The 19,576-nt window shown below is 43.0% G+C and overlaps 2 protein-coding genes across 14 annotated transcripts in view; one reads left to right on the top strand and one right to left on the bottom strand.

Moving 5' to 3' along the window:
* Window positions 1-5,813, bottom strand: part of ARFIP1 (ARF interacting protein 1) — a 42,817-nt gene extending 37,004 nt beyond the window's left edge. For 3 of the 9 annotated variants that reach the window (XM_068680967.1, XM_068680976.1, XM_068680977.1), the window contains exons 1-2: window positions 5,661-5,710; window positions 1,143-1,222 (exon numbers count right to left, since the gene is read on the bottom strand). In XM_068680967.1, the coding sequence (XP_068537068.1) occupies window positions 1,143-1,220 (78 nt within the window). In that variant the 5' untranslated portion in view covers window positions 1,221-1,222; window positions 5,661-5,710. Of the gene's footprint in view, window positions 1-1,051; window positions 1,122-1,142; window positions 1,223-5,660 lie in introns of those variants that run through there. The other 6 variants (XM_068680972.1, XM_068680968.1, XM_068680973.1 and 3 more) reach the window with 5 other exon arrangements.
* A 4,955-nt stretch (window positions 5,814-10,768) lies between these two features.
* TMEM154 (transmembrane protein 154) overlaps window positions 10,769-19,576 on the top strand; it is a 28,805-nt gene continuing 19,997 nt past the window's right edge. For 2 of the 5 annotated variants that reach the window (XR_011096172.1, XR_011096171.1), the window contains exon 1: window positions 10,769-11,009. Coding sequence is in view for 2 of the 5 variants with exons in the window: in XM_068680956.1 (XP_068537057.1) it covers window positions 10,820-11,009 (190 nt within the window). In the remaining 3 variants the exon portion in view is untranslated. The remainder of the gene's footprint in view (window positions 11,010-19,576) is intronic. The other 3 variants (XM_068680956.1, XR_011096173.1, XM_068680957.1) reach the window with 3 other exon arrangements.

Genomic DNA, 19,576 nt, shown 5'->3' with positions numbered 1-19,576 from the left:
TATTCCCCCACCTGTTCCCTGGGCCAGCACATGCGTTATTTGCACAGCAAACAGAACTGCAGGAACAACGCAGGTTAAAAGGAAGTGACCTATGCCCAAAAAGGGGATGGGGAGTATTTCTACGCAATCAGTTCTCCGCAACAGTTCATCACACTGCTCCAGCACTCCTACCTACCAACTAGGGGGGGTGATGATGGAATAAGAAAGTATTGAGAGCTAAGAACTGCTTTTGGCCACAGTACCAGGTAAGCCTCAGTAATGCAGTATTTCAAAATACTGATTACAAGTGTAGGCTATTGCCAAAACCAGTGGTCACTGCTCTTTGCTTCTGAAAGCAGCTTCCTGCAACTTCACTCACTGTACGCTTATTGCTCTGAGGGAAAACTAACCCATTAAATCTAACGGTGTTTCTGTTAAAGCAAGGAGGATGATTGCTGAACAGGGCACCCTTTCAGCAAGCGCAGCCCACAGCTCATTTAAATTGAGCACAATAAAACCGCATCCTCAGAAGAAAACCTATCATATGCATGAAGAGTAAAGGAAATCCAAGTTCCCGAATTTGAAATTGAAATGAAACTGATTAGTAAAGGAATGAATGAAATAAACAGCACAGAAAACAAGTATTTGTCTTTTTCACTCTAGAGCATTCAAAGAAACTTTTCTCTGAATGGCTAGCTGTTAGTGGGAACCTTCACAGTTCCTTCATAATTTTAGGAAGATCAGACTTCTGGAGACACAAGCTGTAGTTGCGTAGTTGCGCCCAAGAACACAAACTAACCACCCCAAAAGCCAACAAAAAAGACTGATGCACCATGCCTTGTTACAGTCAGGCTGCACAAGAATTGCTACCTTCTGAGCACCAATCCTTTCCTCCTGCTGTACACACCTGACTCTGCCCTGCCCGAATCTGTTCAGCTCACAAAGCAAACACCCAGCAGCGGACTACTGGTTCAGGTACTGATTTCTCATGAACTGGATTGTTCTTAAATGTCCCAAAACCAAACCCACCCAACTCCAGACAATATGCATAAACTCCTACCCCCAGAACAACTTCCCTGTGCTATGTGAATCATCCTTTTTGTCAGTCTGAAACCTCACTGGGATTGGCTGATCTCACACAAATACGGCTACCACCCAATCACCTCGGAGTCAGACTGCACCTCTTCTCCAGCTGGGGGAAATTCATCAAGTGTTGCGGATTCATTCCTGTGTTCTGACATACCTGAAAACAAAATAGGGTTGGCATGCATTAATTGGCATGAGAGGAGTTGGATGCTGCACCCTGCAGAAGTTCAAGCAGAGGTTCAGAAAAAGATTACTTTAAAATAATCTGTTAAAGCAAAGAGAAACCTCCCTGTTGTGATGAGGACCAGGATTTAGCTCTCTGAAATGAGGACTAGGAATCCAGCCTAGCAGAAGCTCCTGTTGGCAGAACAACCTTCCCTGCACAGAACGCTCAGCTTGCGACATCAAACCTGGGCAGTCAAACAAGGTTCTGCAGCACCAACACAACAGTTACATCCTACCACTGCAAAGGACAGGATTCTGTTCAGAAATCAGGTTTACCCACGTTGTAAGAGTTTATATTGATACTAATTCACTGGAACCCAGCAAGCTGCTCAGTCTGTTATGCCTAACCAGGAACAAAAGTCTCTCCATTTCATTATTTCAACAGATGGTTAAAAAAATAATAAACATCTCACCTATAGAGGCAAAGACAGTCACTAACACGGAACATGTGCAAGAAATTGTGATTTGAGTGATCGTGAAAGCCAGCTACTTTCCTTACTTAAGCTGTATTAGGCACGCAACCTGAATTGACTTCAAACAGCTGGTAAGTACAGGTGATACTGCAACTCACCCAGGGGTTTCCAAGGAGGAAACAGCAGTCATTAAAAATTAAACAGACTGTCAGCACTGAGCATAATCATACCTGACTGGAGTTTGTTAGCCTTGCCCCACTGTATACACACGCAGTCACATCGGAGATTTGAAAAAAAGCAATCACCACCTAAATTGCATTTCAATTTCCCACGGTACAAAGCATTCTAAACAAAGCAAATAATTAATAAGGTAAGCAGCTCGCATGACAGGGGAACTAAAACAAGGACACAAAGGCTGAGAAACAGAACCATCTAGCTCATGTTACATGGGATAACCTGTTACTTGCAGCGTAGAAGCCAAGGCATAAAATTAGAGAACTCCTCAGAAAAGATGGCAATTCCTTCAGGGCTATCACTGAGTGACATGGGATTTCCCTCCTACCCACTAATACTAAATTCCTTTCAAACTGATTTGCAAATTATGCATTTTTTATTAATATGAAAGACCACATAGCAGAATGACTGCTTCCCCACACAACCCATTCTAGACCCTTGCTTCCAGCTGAGAACAACCAAACATCTTCATGTCTAACAGCTGCCTTCTGAGTAGATATAAAATTTCCAGTAAGGACCAGAATAAGTGTCATTTCTTCACCCTGCTGGCTAAACAGGCAGCTGAGTTAGTCTTTCAGCGCAGCCTTGGCTGCGACAATCTGTACCTCGGTTTCAGAGATCCTGGAGTTTTACCTCACATAAAGCCTCACGTACCATCACAATGCTATTTATAACTATTAAAATGCTAGAAGCAGCAAAAAAACATTTTCCTGATCAACTTAAGAATTCTTAATAACCTAATATAGAGGCACGTACCATCTCACAAACCCATGTAGAGATACTATGTAAAAACAAAAATAATTAGGAAAATGTCGATGACATTTGCTGTTATACCCCCCCCCCACACACACAGCTGCTTATATCACGTTGTTTACTTGAAAGCAAGATGAACACGTGCACCACAGCTCTGCAGATGACAACTCTTTAGCATACCACAACATCCCTCACCATCGCCTGCAACCCCACTGTCCAAAAGCACTGGTTTCCAGGCACCGATTCCCAATTCTCACTCGGGTACTTTGGCCCTTTATTTTACACGTCTTCACCAAAGCTTTAATTCCATTGGATGCTTGGTGGGAATGTCCCTTACTACCACACCCAAAGGAGCCCAGAAAGCACCCTCTATGCCACTGCTAAGGCAGGAACAAGAACTGGGACCACTTAACCATCAGGTGTGCCAGACTTGGTCTCAACAGACAGGAACACGCTCTGAAGCAGCCACCCGATCTGTCTGCATGGTTCCTTCCCTGCCCTGCAGTTAATGCATATTCACAGCTTTTTGTTTTGCCCAAATACGACCATCTAGTCAGAGAAGCAGCTGAAGCATTTAAGCATGCTCAGAACCATTCTGAACCCCTCTGATGAGCTGACCAAGTCACAGAACCACGATACTCATTCCTGTCAGATTCCAGTCACATCCAAATGATGCTGCAAGCGGCATCGAGTTCCTCACCTCAACCCTGCTGTAAAAGCAGCCAAATGCTGAGAGCTGTTCTGGAAATACTCACAGGGAAGCAGAACAGTAGGGAAAAGAAAGTTTAAAACCCCAATATTCCCAATACCCACTGCATTCCAGGACTACATAGATGAAACAGGTTTAAATTTTACATGTTTGTGTCAAAAAAATCACGAGAAACAAACCCCCTGCTTTGCAAGAAGCAAATAATCTACTTTGAATTCAATTAATGAGCCTGTCCAAACCAAACGTAGAAAATAACCTCCTCTTCTTCACGCCAATGGAAGCTTCCCTAGTGACCACCAAGAGCATCCTAAGCCAGCCATCTTCTGCCTTGGAAGGTGCCAGCCAGCAGCACCAAGCCCAAGATGCAGGCACAAAGAGAGCATGAAGCAAGTGCTCTGAATTCCAGCAGCCATGCGGAGCACCCAGGACTGGAAAACCGATGGGTGGGCAGATGGATTTTTAAAGAGTCTGAAGGTATTTCACCCTGCTTCCTACACAAGTTTTACACTTTCTTTCACCTTCTTTTCACAGCTCAATCCACACAAACACGTGCAAGAGAAGAGGGGAGACCAAACAGACCAGGATTCTCCCCTCCACGGCAGGGCCAGCTTACAGGCTTATCAGATTACCACCTCTGTAATTCCAAACTTGCTGACCATAACTAAAACCAGACCATTTTTAGAGCCCTGGAGATTTACACACCTTGTCTTCAACCGGCAAAGTAAACAAAGCAAAACCTTTGGAACAGCATCCTAAACGTCCCTCAGGGCGAGCCTTTCCTCGACACTTCAGGAGTTACAGTTAGCAATACAAGAGCATACTTAGAGGCTACCTGCAAACACGCACTAAACACGTTATCAAGAGTAAAGCCATTTTGAATAAAGGGTTTATTCTTAATGCAGTTATTAAGCAAATGACTCCTGCGGTCTCAGAAAAGAGCACCAGGGGACTCTCAACAATTACATCTGCTTTTCTAAGCAGGATGCTCTGGCTCCTGAAGTTGTTCTATTAATTAACGAGCTGCCTTTAAGATGAAAGCATCACATCTTCCGTCCAAACAAAGCATGCCGCATTTATTGTCTTGTTACTCCATGGCACGCAGAACCAGCAGAAGCTCTTGTAACATTGCAGAAAATTTCAGTGTTGATGGAAAACAATTAATCGATGTGTAGTTAGTTAGTTTTGACTTACAAGTAGTAATAGCACTGCTAATTCTTGTCAAGATTTTTTTTTAAAGAATTGGGAAAGCAGTCAGCACTTTGTGCTGCAGTCACACCATTGTTTCCCCTTTATGCTGTTCTCTTGCAAGACCAAGTTATACGTGAAAGTCACAAGACACTGCAGAGATAAAGAGTGGGGAATAGGGCTGCAACTTGCTTACACCCCACGTCCTCCAGGTCAGGCTGCTCTTAGCTGCTCTTCTCCTCTCTGGATTATCAAAGGCACAGGTTCCTATTGGAGTTTCAACTTCTACCAAAACAGAAAGAACCTTCTGACTGAGGTAGTACCACAAACTCCCATTTTTCCAGCCTAATGCTCCTCTGTATGATCCTTTCCATACACTTTAACCATGCAGGTGCACATGCATAAGGAGATAGATATAAATGACTGAGACAAACGTTTAGCTGGAGTTGCTCTGATCACCAGGCACTCTCCTCCAGCTCTGCAGAATCACAGAATTTCTAGGTTGGAGGAGACCTCAAGATCATCGAGTCCAACCTCTGACCTAACACTAACAGTCCCCACTAAACCATATCCCTAAGCTCTACATCTAAACGTCTTTTGAAGACGTCCAGGGATGGTGACTCCACCACCTCCCTGGGCAGCCCGTTCCAGTGCCTAACAACCCTTTCAGTAAAGAAGCTCTTCCTAACATCTAACCTAAAACTCCCCTGGTGCAACTTTAGCCCATTCCCCCTCGTCCTGTCACCAGGCACATGGGAGAACAGGCCAACCCCCACCTCGCTACAGCCTCCTGTAAGGCACCTGAAGAACCCTCGGGTACCCTCCTAGGGCACCAGCAGGCAGAGGCGACTGCAAACAGCAACCCCTTGCCCCCAACCACTCCAGCCCCTCCCACCCCTCCCCAGCCCGGCCCTGAGCCCCCCTCCAGCCCGGCCCAGGCCGCCCCCAGCCTGGGGACACCCCGTGGCAGGGCCTCAGCGCCTCAGCGCCCCCCGCCGCCACCCCGCGGCCTCTCCCCTGTCCCCGCCGCTCCCCCCCTGCCCCCGCCGGTCCCGGGTCCCGTCCCGGTGCCTCACCTGGCGGCGGGGAGGGGCCGGGGGGGGGGCAGGGGGCGCGGGGCCCCTCCTGGCTTCTCCTCCGCCGCCGCCACCGGCAGCCGGAAGCGCCTGGCCGGAAGGGCGGCGGGCGGCGACCCGGCGGGGCCAGGCGGCGCTCTAGGCGGCGGAGGCCGCGCCTCTCTATGGTCGCTCCGCCGCCGCGGCGTCGCCATGGCAACGGCGCGGCCCAGGCTTGGGGCCCGAGGGGCGCCGCTGGGGTTTCCCTCTCAGCACCCTCAAACAGTAAAAAAACTGAGCTCCTTCAGCCTCTGCCTCGCGTGTAAAGGGTCATCACAAGTCTGAAAGTTAAACACTGTCTGTCCCGTAGGCTGCACAAATAATAAAGGGGTGACACCGACAGTCGAGGTGCTGCAGCGGTGTCAGAGGGAAGTGGCACCAGGCACTGCTGTGAAAAGTCACAACGAAGCAGTATGCAAACGAGAAACCCAAGGAAATGGTGAGGGCACAGAGGCCCGAAGTGATTTTGCACAGGCTGCAGGAGTAGGGTTTCCATAGGGTTTGCCCTTGGGGGAACATGCAGCTCCATGTGATGGCTTGGTAACTTGTGAAGTGCCCCCAAATAACACAAAGGTGTGTGCCACAGGAAGAACATCAGATGAAGCTGGGGCATTTCTTGATGATGAAGATGAGGATGAAGGTGATCAACTTCAGGGAGCTGAACAGCAGCTATCTACTGTCAAAAAAGCGACTTTCAGTGCTTTAGATACCCTTCAGAGATTTCCCAGAAGCCAAGACACAAATGATTCTTTTCACTATTCCCTAGCTGACCTGGAGAATTATATTCAGAATATAACATGTAAATAAATATTTTTAGCAAACTGTGAAGGCGTGTAATTGAAAAAGGGAGTTATAAAAGTAAACAAAACTATGGCAGCTCAATAACAAGTGCTGCAGCAATCTTTCCTCCTGTGTCTTGCTCAGGTGCATAAATGTGTATAGCAAAAGAAATTTGAAATGATGACAAAGGGCTGCAAGATGAGTGTTCCACAACACTAGGAGGAAAAACCGTAAACTTTGGGACAAAGAGAAGAAATAACTTGAACATTTAATATGGTGACTGTAGTAGGTACTGTAGTAGGAGGCAGAACCAATTCTTTGAGTTCCTTGCTGCACTGACTGACCTGGTACCCACCTGGAATACTTTCTTCAGGAAGAGATTCGTGCTACTTCACCTCAGTAATTTCACTATTTTTTTAATGACTTTTTTTTTTTTTTAATGATATTTTCTTGTCCTTGTTCAAGTTCTAACCACAGTTTATTCTTAGGTGATGAACAGCAGAAAGCAGCTTTCATTTTCTTAAAGCTGCTCACGTGGAGATAAGCACAAGTGGCATAAGCATTTATCAAATAGTCAAAAGACAAATAAACCTTTACTTGTTCTTTGAAGGGATCAAAAAAGGAAGGTCATGCTTCTCCCTCCCAGCCGTTTTGATATTTGGATTTGGTCTAGGCCCTTCTGTACAATTCTGTGTGTCGCTACAGTTAATAAAGGGGACACAATCAGCTTATGCAGTATCTGCACTCCAAAACGTATTAAACTGTTGCTATATTTACTATGCTTGGTAATAAAACAAAGTGCCTCAGTTTGTCTTCATCGTCGTGCAGTCCTATATAGGCTTTGCTGTGGGCTTCCATGCACCAATGCAGTTTACTGTTACAGGTACCACTAATTATGGTTCTGTTGGCATTAATGCATTTTGAAGTAAACCACAGTATAGTTACACCTCTTCCAGTATGCATTTCAAGCAATGTAATCATACCATAGTCAAAAATCTCAATTTATATGAGACATGGTGTGCTTTAGGAAACCTGTACAATTTATTATGGTACTTAAAATTAAACCGTAAGAAACAATTGCTTGTTTATTTAAAACTTAAATTTTCAATAAATATTTTGGCAAAGCTTTGCTTACTTTTCTGGTAGAGGATGGTATCAATTTGTAAAACCATTTTGGAAAACTCTGTATCCAAATGTGACAGTGAAAATATGTTTTTGTTTGTAGGCCTGGAGAACAAGTCCTACGAGGAGCGGCTGAGGGAGCTGGGCTTGTTCAGCGTGGAGAAGAGGAGGCTCAGGGGCGACCTTATCGCTCTCTACAGGTACCTCAAAGGAGGCTATAGCGAGGTGGGGGTTGGTCTGTTCTCCCACGTGCCTGGTGACAGGACGAGGGGGAATGGGCTTAAGTTGCGCCAGGGGAGTTTTAGGTTAGATGTTAGGAAGAACTTTACTGAAAGGGTTGTTAGGCACTGGAACAGGCTGCCCAGGGAGGTGGTGGAGTCACCATCCCTGGAAGTCTTTAAAAGACATTTAGATGTAGAGCTTAGGGATATGGTTTAGTGGAGGACTTGTTAGTGTTAGGTCAGAGGTTGGACTCGATGATCTTGAGGTCTCTTCCAACCTAGAAATTCTGTGATTCTGTGATTTTTTTGGGGGGGCTCTTTTTGTGGGAAGGTGAGAAAATTCCTATTGCTAAACTCTATGAATGTTTTACTAGAATACCTAAAAAAAAAAAGAAAAAAAAAAAAAGAAAAAAAAAGTGTTAGTGTTTTCTTGAAGTGTTTTCTTGTTATTAAAAATCTGATGTGAATTTCGTCCAAAGGACATGCTGATGAAATAAGAAAATTCTTTCAAAATTTCCAATAAATAAAGTCCTACACAGAGATTTACAGATTCCGTGAAAGAGGCATCTACCTGCATTCTCTTCTATTTATTTTAAAAAATTTAAAATATGGATGCAAAATATTTTAAATTCAGAAGCTGTGTCAAATAAATCAATAAATGTTGCTTGCTTAAATACGTTTGAACAAGCTTATGAAAAGCACTTTCTATTTTGGCTAAGCTTATTTTAAATTAATGTAAATCCCACTGACCCCTATAGATAATTTTTCTACCGTAATCTTATTATTTAAATTTCATGGTTTTCTATGCAACAATTTCTCTTGCTAAAGGCAAGTTTAGGGAGAATTTTCTACCTGCCATACAGTAAATCTGTATATTCTTTAAGATTCACGTCTATGCAGACCTCATGGGCCCTGGATGCAGATAAGGAGGCTCTCTGTTTCCTTCTAAGAGACTTCAGAGCGTGAGGTGTTGACCTGCATGAGAAAGACTGGTGGGAGTCAGCAGCAAATCTTGGTTAGACACAGGTTCGATCTACAAGAACTGCAGTCTTTGCAAGGTGAGGATCAGGAGATGTGAAATACCGTCATTAGCTGACAACGAAGGAAGTTAATCACTGAGTGCTATACACTCTTGAAAACAACAGGAAGAAATTAGTAATATGGTCTGAACTTTGAAGGTAAATTTTAGAGCTTGCATTAAAAAATGGCTAATCCATGAATATCTCAAATCGTCAAGAGAGCATATGATTTTTTTCTAGACTCCTTTTTCACTCTGAGAAGGCAAGCTAAAATGCAGACAATAAAATTATTTCTTTAGGTCAGCTGCTTTTTATTCTAACGGTGCAGCTTTCAAAATTATTTAGGAGACCAAATATTCCTTTTCACTTGGGTTGTTATCACATTTATTGCTGAACAGAGAACACAAAGCTAGTTTGAAGCTCGTTGGTATTTCAGGTATTTGTTCACAGGGGAAACGCAGACTCCTTGCATCCTAAATGCTCACAGTGAAAAAGGGAAGTGGTAAGCTATGCAAATCTTTGTAATTTTAGCCTGTGCACACAGTCTGAGCTAGAGGTTTTTTTACATTGTCTAGGTAAACCTTCACAGCTTTTTATGGCTGTGGTGGTATTTATTAGAGGGGAAGGAAGAACATTGCTTTAGACTGCACCATGTTTAAAAATAAGAACCGTTTTTACAAAAGACAGGTTACTAAGGTAGCCATTTTCTTTATGACCTCAGAAGTTATTTTGGACAACTATGGGCTTTTTCCTCTGTGCTTTTCTACTTTTTGCTTAGTTAGATAATAGTGATGTGCTTAGACGTCAAGTCGGTGAGGTTGCTTGCAGTAACCCAAAGCTGCTTCTTGCAGTATGAACAGAAAATATGAAGTCTTAAGAGTATTAGCAACTTCCAAACAAGGCCAATATAGATAAGGGAGGGGGGAGGGGGAGAAAGAGGAAAAAAGGATGTTTGATAAAATCAAAAGCTTCCTCAGGGTCATTCTTGTAATGTGCAAAATTAGGTATGTTTTCAAAACTGTTAACAAATATTTCAGTATTTCTGATTTTTGTATGTGTATATTGCTGTTGTGTGTGGTTCTGGACACTTTACAGATCTCTAAAACTTTACCTTCTTTTAAAATTGTTTCTCAAAAGAACATTAGTCACCCTTCATGGTAAAAGGAAATTACTTTAACAAAACAGGCAAAAACTGAAGAGGGGGGAAGTGAGTGATTTATAAGAGAGTAATCCACATGTATAACCAAGATCAGTGATTTTGCTAGATAAGCAATCTGAAAGAATATATAAATAGGTGTTTTTTCATTATTTATTATGCAAATCTAGGGGATGATTTCTCAATCATGCAGAGTCTTTAGTTATTTCTGATTTTAAAATTGCCATATGGCTTTGTTAGCTTGTATGCTTACAGTGGAAAATACCAATCATATATGCAGGCATTAATTTCAGATGATTTTCCTTTGTTCTCTCTAACAACCTGGGAAGTATGTTGGCTCAGGGAGCCAGCCAATATTTTAATGAACAGTAGGTAGCAAGTTAGTCAAATTTAACTATAATATTTTCACAGATGTAAACTAAATTGCAACATTAAAATATTAGTAAAATACCTTCAAGATTTCTTAGTGGTTGTGTTCATTGAAATGGAAGAATAAATATCAGCCTACTCAACAATTAAATAAAATGTGTGGTGGTTGGGCAACCGTGGCATACAATAACAGCGTTTCATATTGTTTTCTTCTTTTAATATCAATAAAAGCTGTTGCTTACAATTTTTAGGAAGCAATCATTAAAGAAGGACTTTGAAAAGTTCTCATGGGGAACGGCATGGTGCTGCTGTCAGAGAAGAGTTTTTATATTTAAACAAGGAAGTCAATATTTGCATCTAGATGCCTTAATATGCCTATATTGCAATTTCCTTTCTTGAAAATCAGAACCCAAATCAGTCAATTCATAAGCAAACAAATCTCTTCTAATTGAAATGCTTGCCATGCGAGGAGTGACAGCCTTCTTTTTATTGATACCTCCAGAAACAATAGAAAAAATCATTGCACCAGACGAGAAGAGAACAGCTCGGTGTCTGACAGCGTGGTTTTGTACACTGCTTTTGTCCAGCTGCAGCAGTGCTGTGCAGAGATGTGGTTCCCTCATACTGATACACTTCCACCGGGGTAAAGTCACTTTGCTTTTGCACAAGATTATAATTCTCATGCAGCTTGTTGCCTTTCTTGCTACTCCAGTTCCTCCTCTGGAGATGTGTTTTCTCTCTTACAACTGCAGCTGTCAAACTGTGTTGGTTGAGCTAAAGCCACACAGCCTTTGGGTTCAGGCGGGGTGGTGAAACAAGCAGTGCCTTGCTAGCTTTTTCGTAACGCTGTCACCTTTGCTCCCTGAGTGTAATGAAAGAGCGCAAATTACAAATTGCTTTGGTCAGCCAAGTGAAAGAATACCACTCAGACTGGTTCAGTGAGAAGATGCCCCATTTCCAACAGTTTTTAAAATGCCTTACTGTATTTTACAATATTTCAGCTGAAAGCCACCTCTTCCTAGGCTTTCACACCACCCCACTTCCCACTCAACTGCTCTGCCTTGTGCCTGAAGGACGCTAAGGGGAAACATCGCCTCAGAGCACATTTCTAACGTTGTCTCTTGTGGTGATATTTCTGAAACAGCTCAAGTATCAGGAGGTATCACCCTCTCGGTACATGCGCTCATGATCTCAGGCCCTAAGTTCTTCATTGCTGTACTTAGTGGTCTTCCCAAATCCTTGCTTCATTTAGACCAGAACATCCACTACGTCAGTATTTATTTTTACCTCTTCATTCACTGATTTTGCCCATCTATAATTTCCTTTCTAACTTCGTTAAATGGTTTTAAATAGGTCTAAATTAATCCAGTCAAAAATTCTGTGAATTAGATAAATTTACCTTCATTTTACAGACCAAGTAATAGAGGCCATGATATTCCCAGAAGTCTCCCAGGACATCTGAGAGAATTGATAATAAAACATGTGATCTTTCTCCCTTTTCACGTGTCTCCATTTTTGTCCTTCTATTAGTGTTCCCTTCTGATCTGTGCTTTTCAGATTCTCAATTTGACATTTAATAATCTTCATCTAAACCCTTCCCTTTTCTCTTTCATCTCTAACCCTTATAGACATGTATAACACTCTTGCCATCATTCACTTTTATATTTCCATTTCTAAATATCACCCCTCTAACCTCAGTTCTTTGGACCTTTCTCCCCTTCTCTTTTATTGGCCTCATCTATGGTTAACACTATATTTAAAACCCCCTTTTCCTCCTTTCAGTGATTTGGTGTCCATTTCTTTTCTCTAAAAACAATATTTAATTCTCTATGGAGACAATCAGTCATTGACTTTCTATTTTACTTGGTGTGTCTTCATGATACTTAGATCAAAGGTTATGCATTAATCGGAAGTACGTTATTTTCCCAAAATTTACTTTTTTTTTCTTTTTTTTTTTTTTTTTCATTTCGTTTTCTCACATTCTTAGTGTGGGAGAACTATGTGTGTGGGAGAACTCACATGCCTAGTGTATTCCTAACACACTTTCAAGTCTTCCCTTTGTTTAAGCCTATTTTTATTTCTTGTGCTCCCAATCATCAGCATGAATATGATTCATTTGTTACACTTGTAAGTTAAGCCCATGAACAAAACCTGCATAAAGAATGAGTTTGTGACTATTTGTTTACATAGTTTGCAGTGTTACAATTCTGGAAAAAAAAAAAAAAAAAAAAACAGGTTGAAAGACAGCTCAGACATTGACTAGTTTCTGTCAAGGTTTTTAACTGAATTTGTATCTTTTGTTTTTCTTTACTCTTCCTTTTCTTCTATTCCAATACTCGCTTGTGAGTTTCCAGATCCTTGTGCCCTGTTTGGCTTCGTAATCAGCCCACGTGGCCTGCAAATCTAGAAGGAAAGCAGGTAGATCACAAAAAGAAGGAGCCAAAATGAGACGCCTTGGTCCACTAAGATTCCCCTGCAGGGAATCAAAGACAACTTATAACTCCAGCTGAGCAGAACCTTTTATTCAAATTAATATTCAGAGGCCTCTGAAAGTCCACATCCATACACAAATAAGCCACAAAAAAAAAAAAAAAAAAAAAAAAAAAAGATAAAACAGATAAAACCATGGGAAGTCTGGATTTAGGATGGCAAGAAATGGCCACCCATGCCTCAGGTCCACCTCAAAATTAACTGACACAAGGTTTTTTCCCAGAGCTAATGAGACAAGGTCTGTGTAAACCGTATGTCACAGCACTGCCCAGGGCTCATCTATGTTCAGTAAGCAAATAGAAATTTGCCTAGACACAAAGCAAGTGAAGCAGGATTTCTGTGTAAGAGTAGGATTTCTGTGTAGCCTGGAAGTCAGATGGGCTTGGAAATTGGCATGGCACTTCAGCAGTTACTGAGAGGCTCTTTGTAGTACAGATTTGAGGTATACTAGGTAAGGAGATACTTACCAAGTGCTGTTCCCAACAACTGGACTATTTCTGAAAAGCTGGCTTGATAGGTATCAGTTTTACAGCTCTCAGAAAAAGGGGCAGAGCGTTACGTGTAGGCTGACCACATGGCACAGACAGAAATGACAGAGCTGGGCAGTGCTGGCCATCTGGGCGATAATCCCTTGCTAGTTTGGCCGCATGGTGCTTCCCAGCCTTGTGGCAAGTAGAAGCGGGCAGCGGAGACCTGACACAGCAGATCTGCAGAAGGCAGAGCTGACACAAGGGGATGAGGAGGGTTGTGTTTTCCGTGCCACCTCCTCACCTGGCCGTTCCTCAACCCTGGTGGAGTGAGGAGCGTTACCACAAGGGGCTGAAACCCCAAGGCCTAAAGCGACTTGGCTGCCCTGCTTCCAGCACTGCTGGGCAAGCTGACTGCTCGGGTGGTCAGAAACCAGCTTGTAGTTGTGTCTTAATGCACATGGTTAAATCGCAACCAAGGGGCTTCAGGGAAGTGACAGAATTCAGTCATCACCCAGCAGTTCCTACACCATGATCTGCACCCAGCTGTGACTCACACACACAGCTCCAAACCTGCTTTCCTAATTAAATGCCGGCATTCCCAGAATTGATCTCTCCAGTGCTAATACTGGGGTGACAGATACCATCTTGGGCAATGAGATTATATGAAATTTAAATGAATGTAAGCTTCCTAAGGGATTATTCAGAACAGGGATTAGGGAGCTTTATGAGTTTAAAACTTCCTTAGGACCTCTTCATCCTCTCACCTCATCTCAGTGGCTTGCAGTGGTGCAGTCATCGCAGGAGGCGGCACGATCATTTCGATCTGCCTTCTCTGTGGGGAGCTCTGCTCGTGTCTGCCTGTGTATGAGCCTGCAAGTGTCGGAGGCGATGGCACACGGTGTGGAAAGCAGCCACACGCCCCAGCCAGAGGGAGGTGCAGCCGCTGCGCTGCCTCCCAGCTGGGCTGAGCCAGCCTCTCGCTCAGATGCTGACTCCTCAGGCAAGGCACATATTTCTGAGATTATATCTTCAAAAAGCAGAAGTGCATGTACCGGTTTGCTTTTAAGCATTCATCCTGTGCTTTCTTTCCTGCATCTGTCGTTCCAGCTCCTCTGAGGCGAAAAATTCCGCCTCAGCTGCCTGCCCGATCAGAGCAGTGCCCCAGCTCGGAAACCTGAGGTAGCTTTGTGCCATCCACCCTAATGATTTACAGGCTTTAAATACACCTCCTCTATTTGGCATGATTTTTATTTTTTTGTGAGTGCCAAATATTCTCCAAATTTGAGCTGTATACCTCAAATGAACTCTGCGCTCCTCTTGCTACATGGGTATAAAGTTAAAAGGACTGATGCCAAGCGGAGATCTTCAAGATCTTCCTGTCCTGTCCTTCACCGGTTTGCAGGCTCTCAGCTTCTCTGAGACACAGGCTACGTACGCGTGGACTGACTTATGTAGACGTGGTAGGAGAAATGAAGCTGCACAATTAAGCACCCTGAAAATAGATTAACAGAGGAATTACATGTTCGCTTCCAGGAAGCCTTTATTTCCTATATGATCATATCTATAATTCTTTCCACCATGGTTTCCATTAACAGGCATTAGCATTGACCTCTTGATGCCTCTGCCTGTGTCTGGATGAATGCCCCTTCCTGCAGAATTATAACCCTGCTTCCCTCATATGCAGGGTGCACATAAGTATAACAATTGCAGTTCTGACAGTACATCAATCTTCAGAGAAATGCACACAGGCAATGGATTTGAGCAACCTGGTCTGCTGGGAGGTGTCCCTGCAGATACCAGGGGGTTGGAACTGGGTAGTCTTTAAGGTCTCTTCCAACCCAAACCATTCTGTCACCCTGTGAAAATGAGACCCAGGAAATTCCCCCTTCACACCACACTTGGTGCCCCTATGCTTTGCCAGGGAGGTGTGGTTACAGCAGGGATGGGGACACATGTCCAAAAGAGGAGCAATAGGAAGGAAGGGTGCACGTACACATCACAGCTAACCCAGCGCTTCGCAAGGGATTTCTCCCCATACCAACACCAACCTCAAGCAGGAGGAAGTGAACATAAGCATCTGCTTGTAGTTTGGTAAACTCAGTGTTTTTTATACATTTTATTATAGTCTCCAAAAAGGACATTTGGGAAGCTCAGCACTTGCACATCATCATCAAATTGTAAAGTTTTGCTCAGTGGCAGCTATATAAAAAGTTGCATATGAAACTGTTCTGTATCGTCAGACAAAATGAAGTGAATGAACTACATAAACTTACTTTAAGAATGTAATAAACGGACAGAGTTTCTCAAAGAAAACTAAAAAAGGTGTTTCTCAAAGAGAAAGAAACAAAAACAGAGATAAAGTAACAGAGAAGACAAAAGGCAGATTTTTTTTTTTTTCAGATAGTCTTGCAGTGCTACAGTCAATTATATTGATCCACAAGATAGGTTTAAACACAGGGTGCTGAGAAGTGGTACTTTCTGCCATAACTGCACATCCCTCCCTGGATTGTGACTGATAGCATTTTGGAAGAGTAGCACAAAAATTTTATCACCTGCATGAAAACCTGCTCAGCATTTAAATATAACATGTGCAGGGACAGGACCTTGTTTTCAGAGAGATTGTGGGCAAGCTACTGTTTGCATTGCCTATTAAAAATGAGGGTCCAAGAACAGGTTTCAGAGTGGCTTCTGAATGATTTCAGATACCATATAAAGGTTCACAAATTGCTGACATGGTGTCCTTGGCATTGCAAGGACCAGAAAGCTTGTAGAGTTGGTGATCTGTGTGCTTAACGCTACGGTGCTGACAAGGGGTTGTATCACATAGCATCTGTGATGATCAAACCAGTACTCGCTATACGGTACCATGAATGATAGCTTACTTATGTATATTTTTAAAATCATGTTTCAAAAATATGCTGAGGTCCACTTTAAAATAATATCTGTGCTTCCACTGCTTCGGTCTCAGTTTCTGCACAAAAGTGCCTTTAGAAACCCTGACACTTTTCTGAGGGGGGGGCCTAAAGTTAAAAACCCACATGCTTGAAGTGCAGACTGACAGCCCAAGAGCCTTCATTTAGCCTCTGGTTTGTATATACAGTATAAATGCAATCTGTGTGTAGAACATTTAAAAAGACTGCTCATAACACCGGGATAGATCTGGGCTTATGGAGCTAAATGCTTTAAAGGCATTTAAATGACCAGCTAAGAAAGCACACTTTCTCAAAGTCTCTAGGAACCAAACTTGTCCCAGATCAGATACCCATACTCTTAAAAGTGTCAGTGCTTATTTACATCTTTATGTATCTAAGCACCTGTAAGAAAGCTAGTCTTTAATGTTTCTTTATAGTCTGGACTCTATATTAGTAATTTGTGAAGTTCAGTAATTACAGTGAAAATATGCAAAGGAAAAAGTAGAAAATATTTTAATTCACGGATACAGAAAAGGACTTAGATGGGAGGATCAAATGAGAGCTGCCCCAGCCTAAAAACTATCAAGGAACATTTAAGCTGCATTATTTTAGGACATCAAAGTTCATCTTCAGATTTGAGGTGTGGCTGGAAAAATCTTATGGCTCGCATTACAGTTTGTATGTGCTTTTTTTTTTTTTTTTTTTTTGTGGTAGAGCACTACTGCACCAATGGGATTTTCAGATTTTATTCTTTCCTTATGCATTGTTCACAGCTGAGAAAATACATTCAAACAGTTAGTTGAAGCACCCTAGAAATAAAAAATAAGAAGGGTTTAAAAATGTACTTTGCTTTTTCTCGAGAACCTTATTTCTCTACCCTTCATTTTACTAAGTGCACCAAGGACTACACCCAAGGCAGATTTGTGCTTTTCAATCTTCTCCTTCATCAACTTCACTTTTCATTGTCTCTTTAAAATAAATGTTTCTGTTTGTACAGAGCACTGTATTTTTGTTCAAGACGAATCTTAAGCAAATATTGGCTTGAAAGTGACAGCTAATTAATAGGCACCTCCACATAAGACACACAGTACTCAAGTGTCATGTGAAGATAAGTCACTGCCTTACTGCTTTTCCCCTCTTTAAGTTGCTGAATGCGCATCTGTCAGCTGAGGTGGCAAATTAAGTGCCTGTGACCAGACAGGCCTATGATCCCTGTGCTGGATGCCCTGGCAATATTTCTTCTCGTGCTCCCAGGAGCAGTCACGCAGAATTTCCATTTTCCAAAGTGCTTTTCCGAATTGCACAGGCATTCTTGTCAGCGTTACACTTTCTGTTCCTCCTGTAGCACCTCTCTCCGTATCGTGAGCTCTGCTTCCCTCCTGTGCCTATAACACTCATTTTCTTACAGAAAGACCTTATTCCCCAGCCAGCAGACTACAGCCAGCTCCCCTGCTAAAGAGACATCCAAGCAATGTCCCTGTCCTTTGATGAAGTATCCGAACCAGCTTGTTTCCCTAGCTCACTGCGCCCAGACATGGGTGACAGCTCGCTCACAGGTCCCCTTCTGGGTGGACATCTTCCCCGTCCTCTCGTGGGGAACAGGGTGGGACCTCTCCTGCCAACACAACTGCCATGCCCCGGTGAACCGCCTGTTGCTTACATTAATCTTGGATTGTTTACACTACTTGCACTCACAGCACAAGTTTAAGATACATGGCAACCCTGCAGAAAATTTGTATTTAAACCATTCGGTCTCTAATTGCAGCTCAGACCCTGCGCATTGCAATATGTCACTCACGCAACTGTTTTCAAAGAACGGGGCAAGCCTTTGACTAACAATCCACTGTGCTGCTCTGCAAATAAGCAAAACCATTATTCATACGGAAAATATCAGGAAACTGACCCAGCCTCTTTTTTAAACTGGTGCACTCTCTTTGAGTTTCGCCCTATCAATGGCCTCAGAGGATCCAAATGCAAGAGATTGATAGCCTGTACATTCCTGTCACAATAGCTGCACTGCTGGAATTCACACAAGTGCCTGAAAACTGATGCCCAGGGTTGCTTGTCTGAGGTGCTAATGGATTAATGTCTGCCGGGGAGCTTTACATCGTTTTCAAACACCACCCAAGTGGGGCAGCACTTCCCTCCGGCTGGGGAAGGGACAGGGACAGGGACAGGGACAGGGACAGAGATGGGCCCAACCTCTTGTGCCAAGCCTTCCCCATGCTGAAGGAGCCCCGGCATCCCTCGCTACTTGGCTGCCTGGGATAAGAGCAGGGTTTCTAAGGTCTAAATTCTTAATTGTTAAGCATTTGGCTACTTAAGCAATTGTCTGCGTTTATTCAGTGACCATCCAGCAGGAACTACAGGAGAAATGTTGATTTAATGAATGCCATTGCATTTCTCAAAACGAAACCAGAGAGTTAAGCTCGCTACAGTTTATGTGGAGTTATCTCCTCAGCTGATTTTTCTGTATGAGTGACCGCAGTGTATTTAAGCATCTTCCTCAATCACGTCCACTATTTGTGGCCTTTTCTTTTTCATTTCGGGTGAGCTTTTAGATGCTCTAAGTCTTTCTTTGAATTTTTCATTTTGTTGAAAGGAAAAAAAACATCTGGATATTTTAGAGTAGTTTCATATTTTCTTTCTGTTCCTATTGAAGTTTTGAAAATATTTTAGCCATGATTTTATTGTCTGTGTTACGTGCAAGTTGAAAATAAGGAACAAGGCAATAAAAAGGCAGAAATTTACAAGCCCAGTTAATCAGAGAGGTCATAAAAATGGCAGGTACTTGGTTTTATACTTTTATTATCCCCCTAATGTCAGCCGGGCTATTTTACGGTACCCACTTTGGACCAATATCTCACTGTTTTTAGCATTGTTCTAGCTTGTACTGGTGGCATCGGTCACGGAAAGGTGTAAATCTATTCCTTGAGCTTTTCTGTGTCTGAAATAAACCATAACTTGCCTTTTTACATAGCTCAGAGTTGCGAGAGCTTACTGGAGAGCGAGCTTTATTTGCAGCAACTCACAAGGGCAGAGCTTGCACTGAAACATGTGCGAGGGGGCATGCGCTCGCAGATCCATGCGGGTGCCTGTACGTGCGAGCTGCATGTTTCAGCCCTGACTCAGCAGCTCGCACCTACCTCTGCAGCCCGCAGAAGCACTGGCACATTCAGCACTCGGGCTGGCTTTGGGAGCTGCCCTCTGGAGCTGCCCATGGGCTTTGCCCACCGTCCTTTCACCTGGGGACTCTTCACGTTTCTTGTAACGCTGCAGCAAATTGCATCGCAGGGCGATTTCCCCTTCTTTCACAGTAATCTGTGGGAAAATTGTAC

This window comes from Anas acuta, chromosome 4 (genome assembly GCF_963932015.1).
Source record: "Anas acuta chromosome 4, bAnaAcu1.1, whole genome shotgun sequence".
Taxonomy (NCBI): Eukaryota; Metazoa; Chordata; class Aves; order Anseriformes; family Anatidae; genus Anas; species Anas acuta.
Note: the sequence above shows the minus strand (reverse complement) of the source record. Positions and strands in the feature narration are given on the sequence as shown.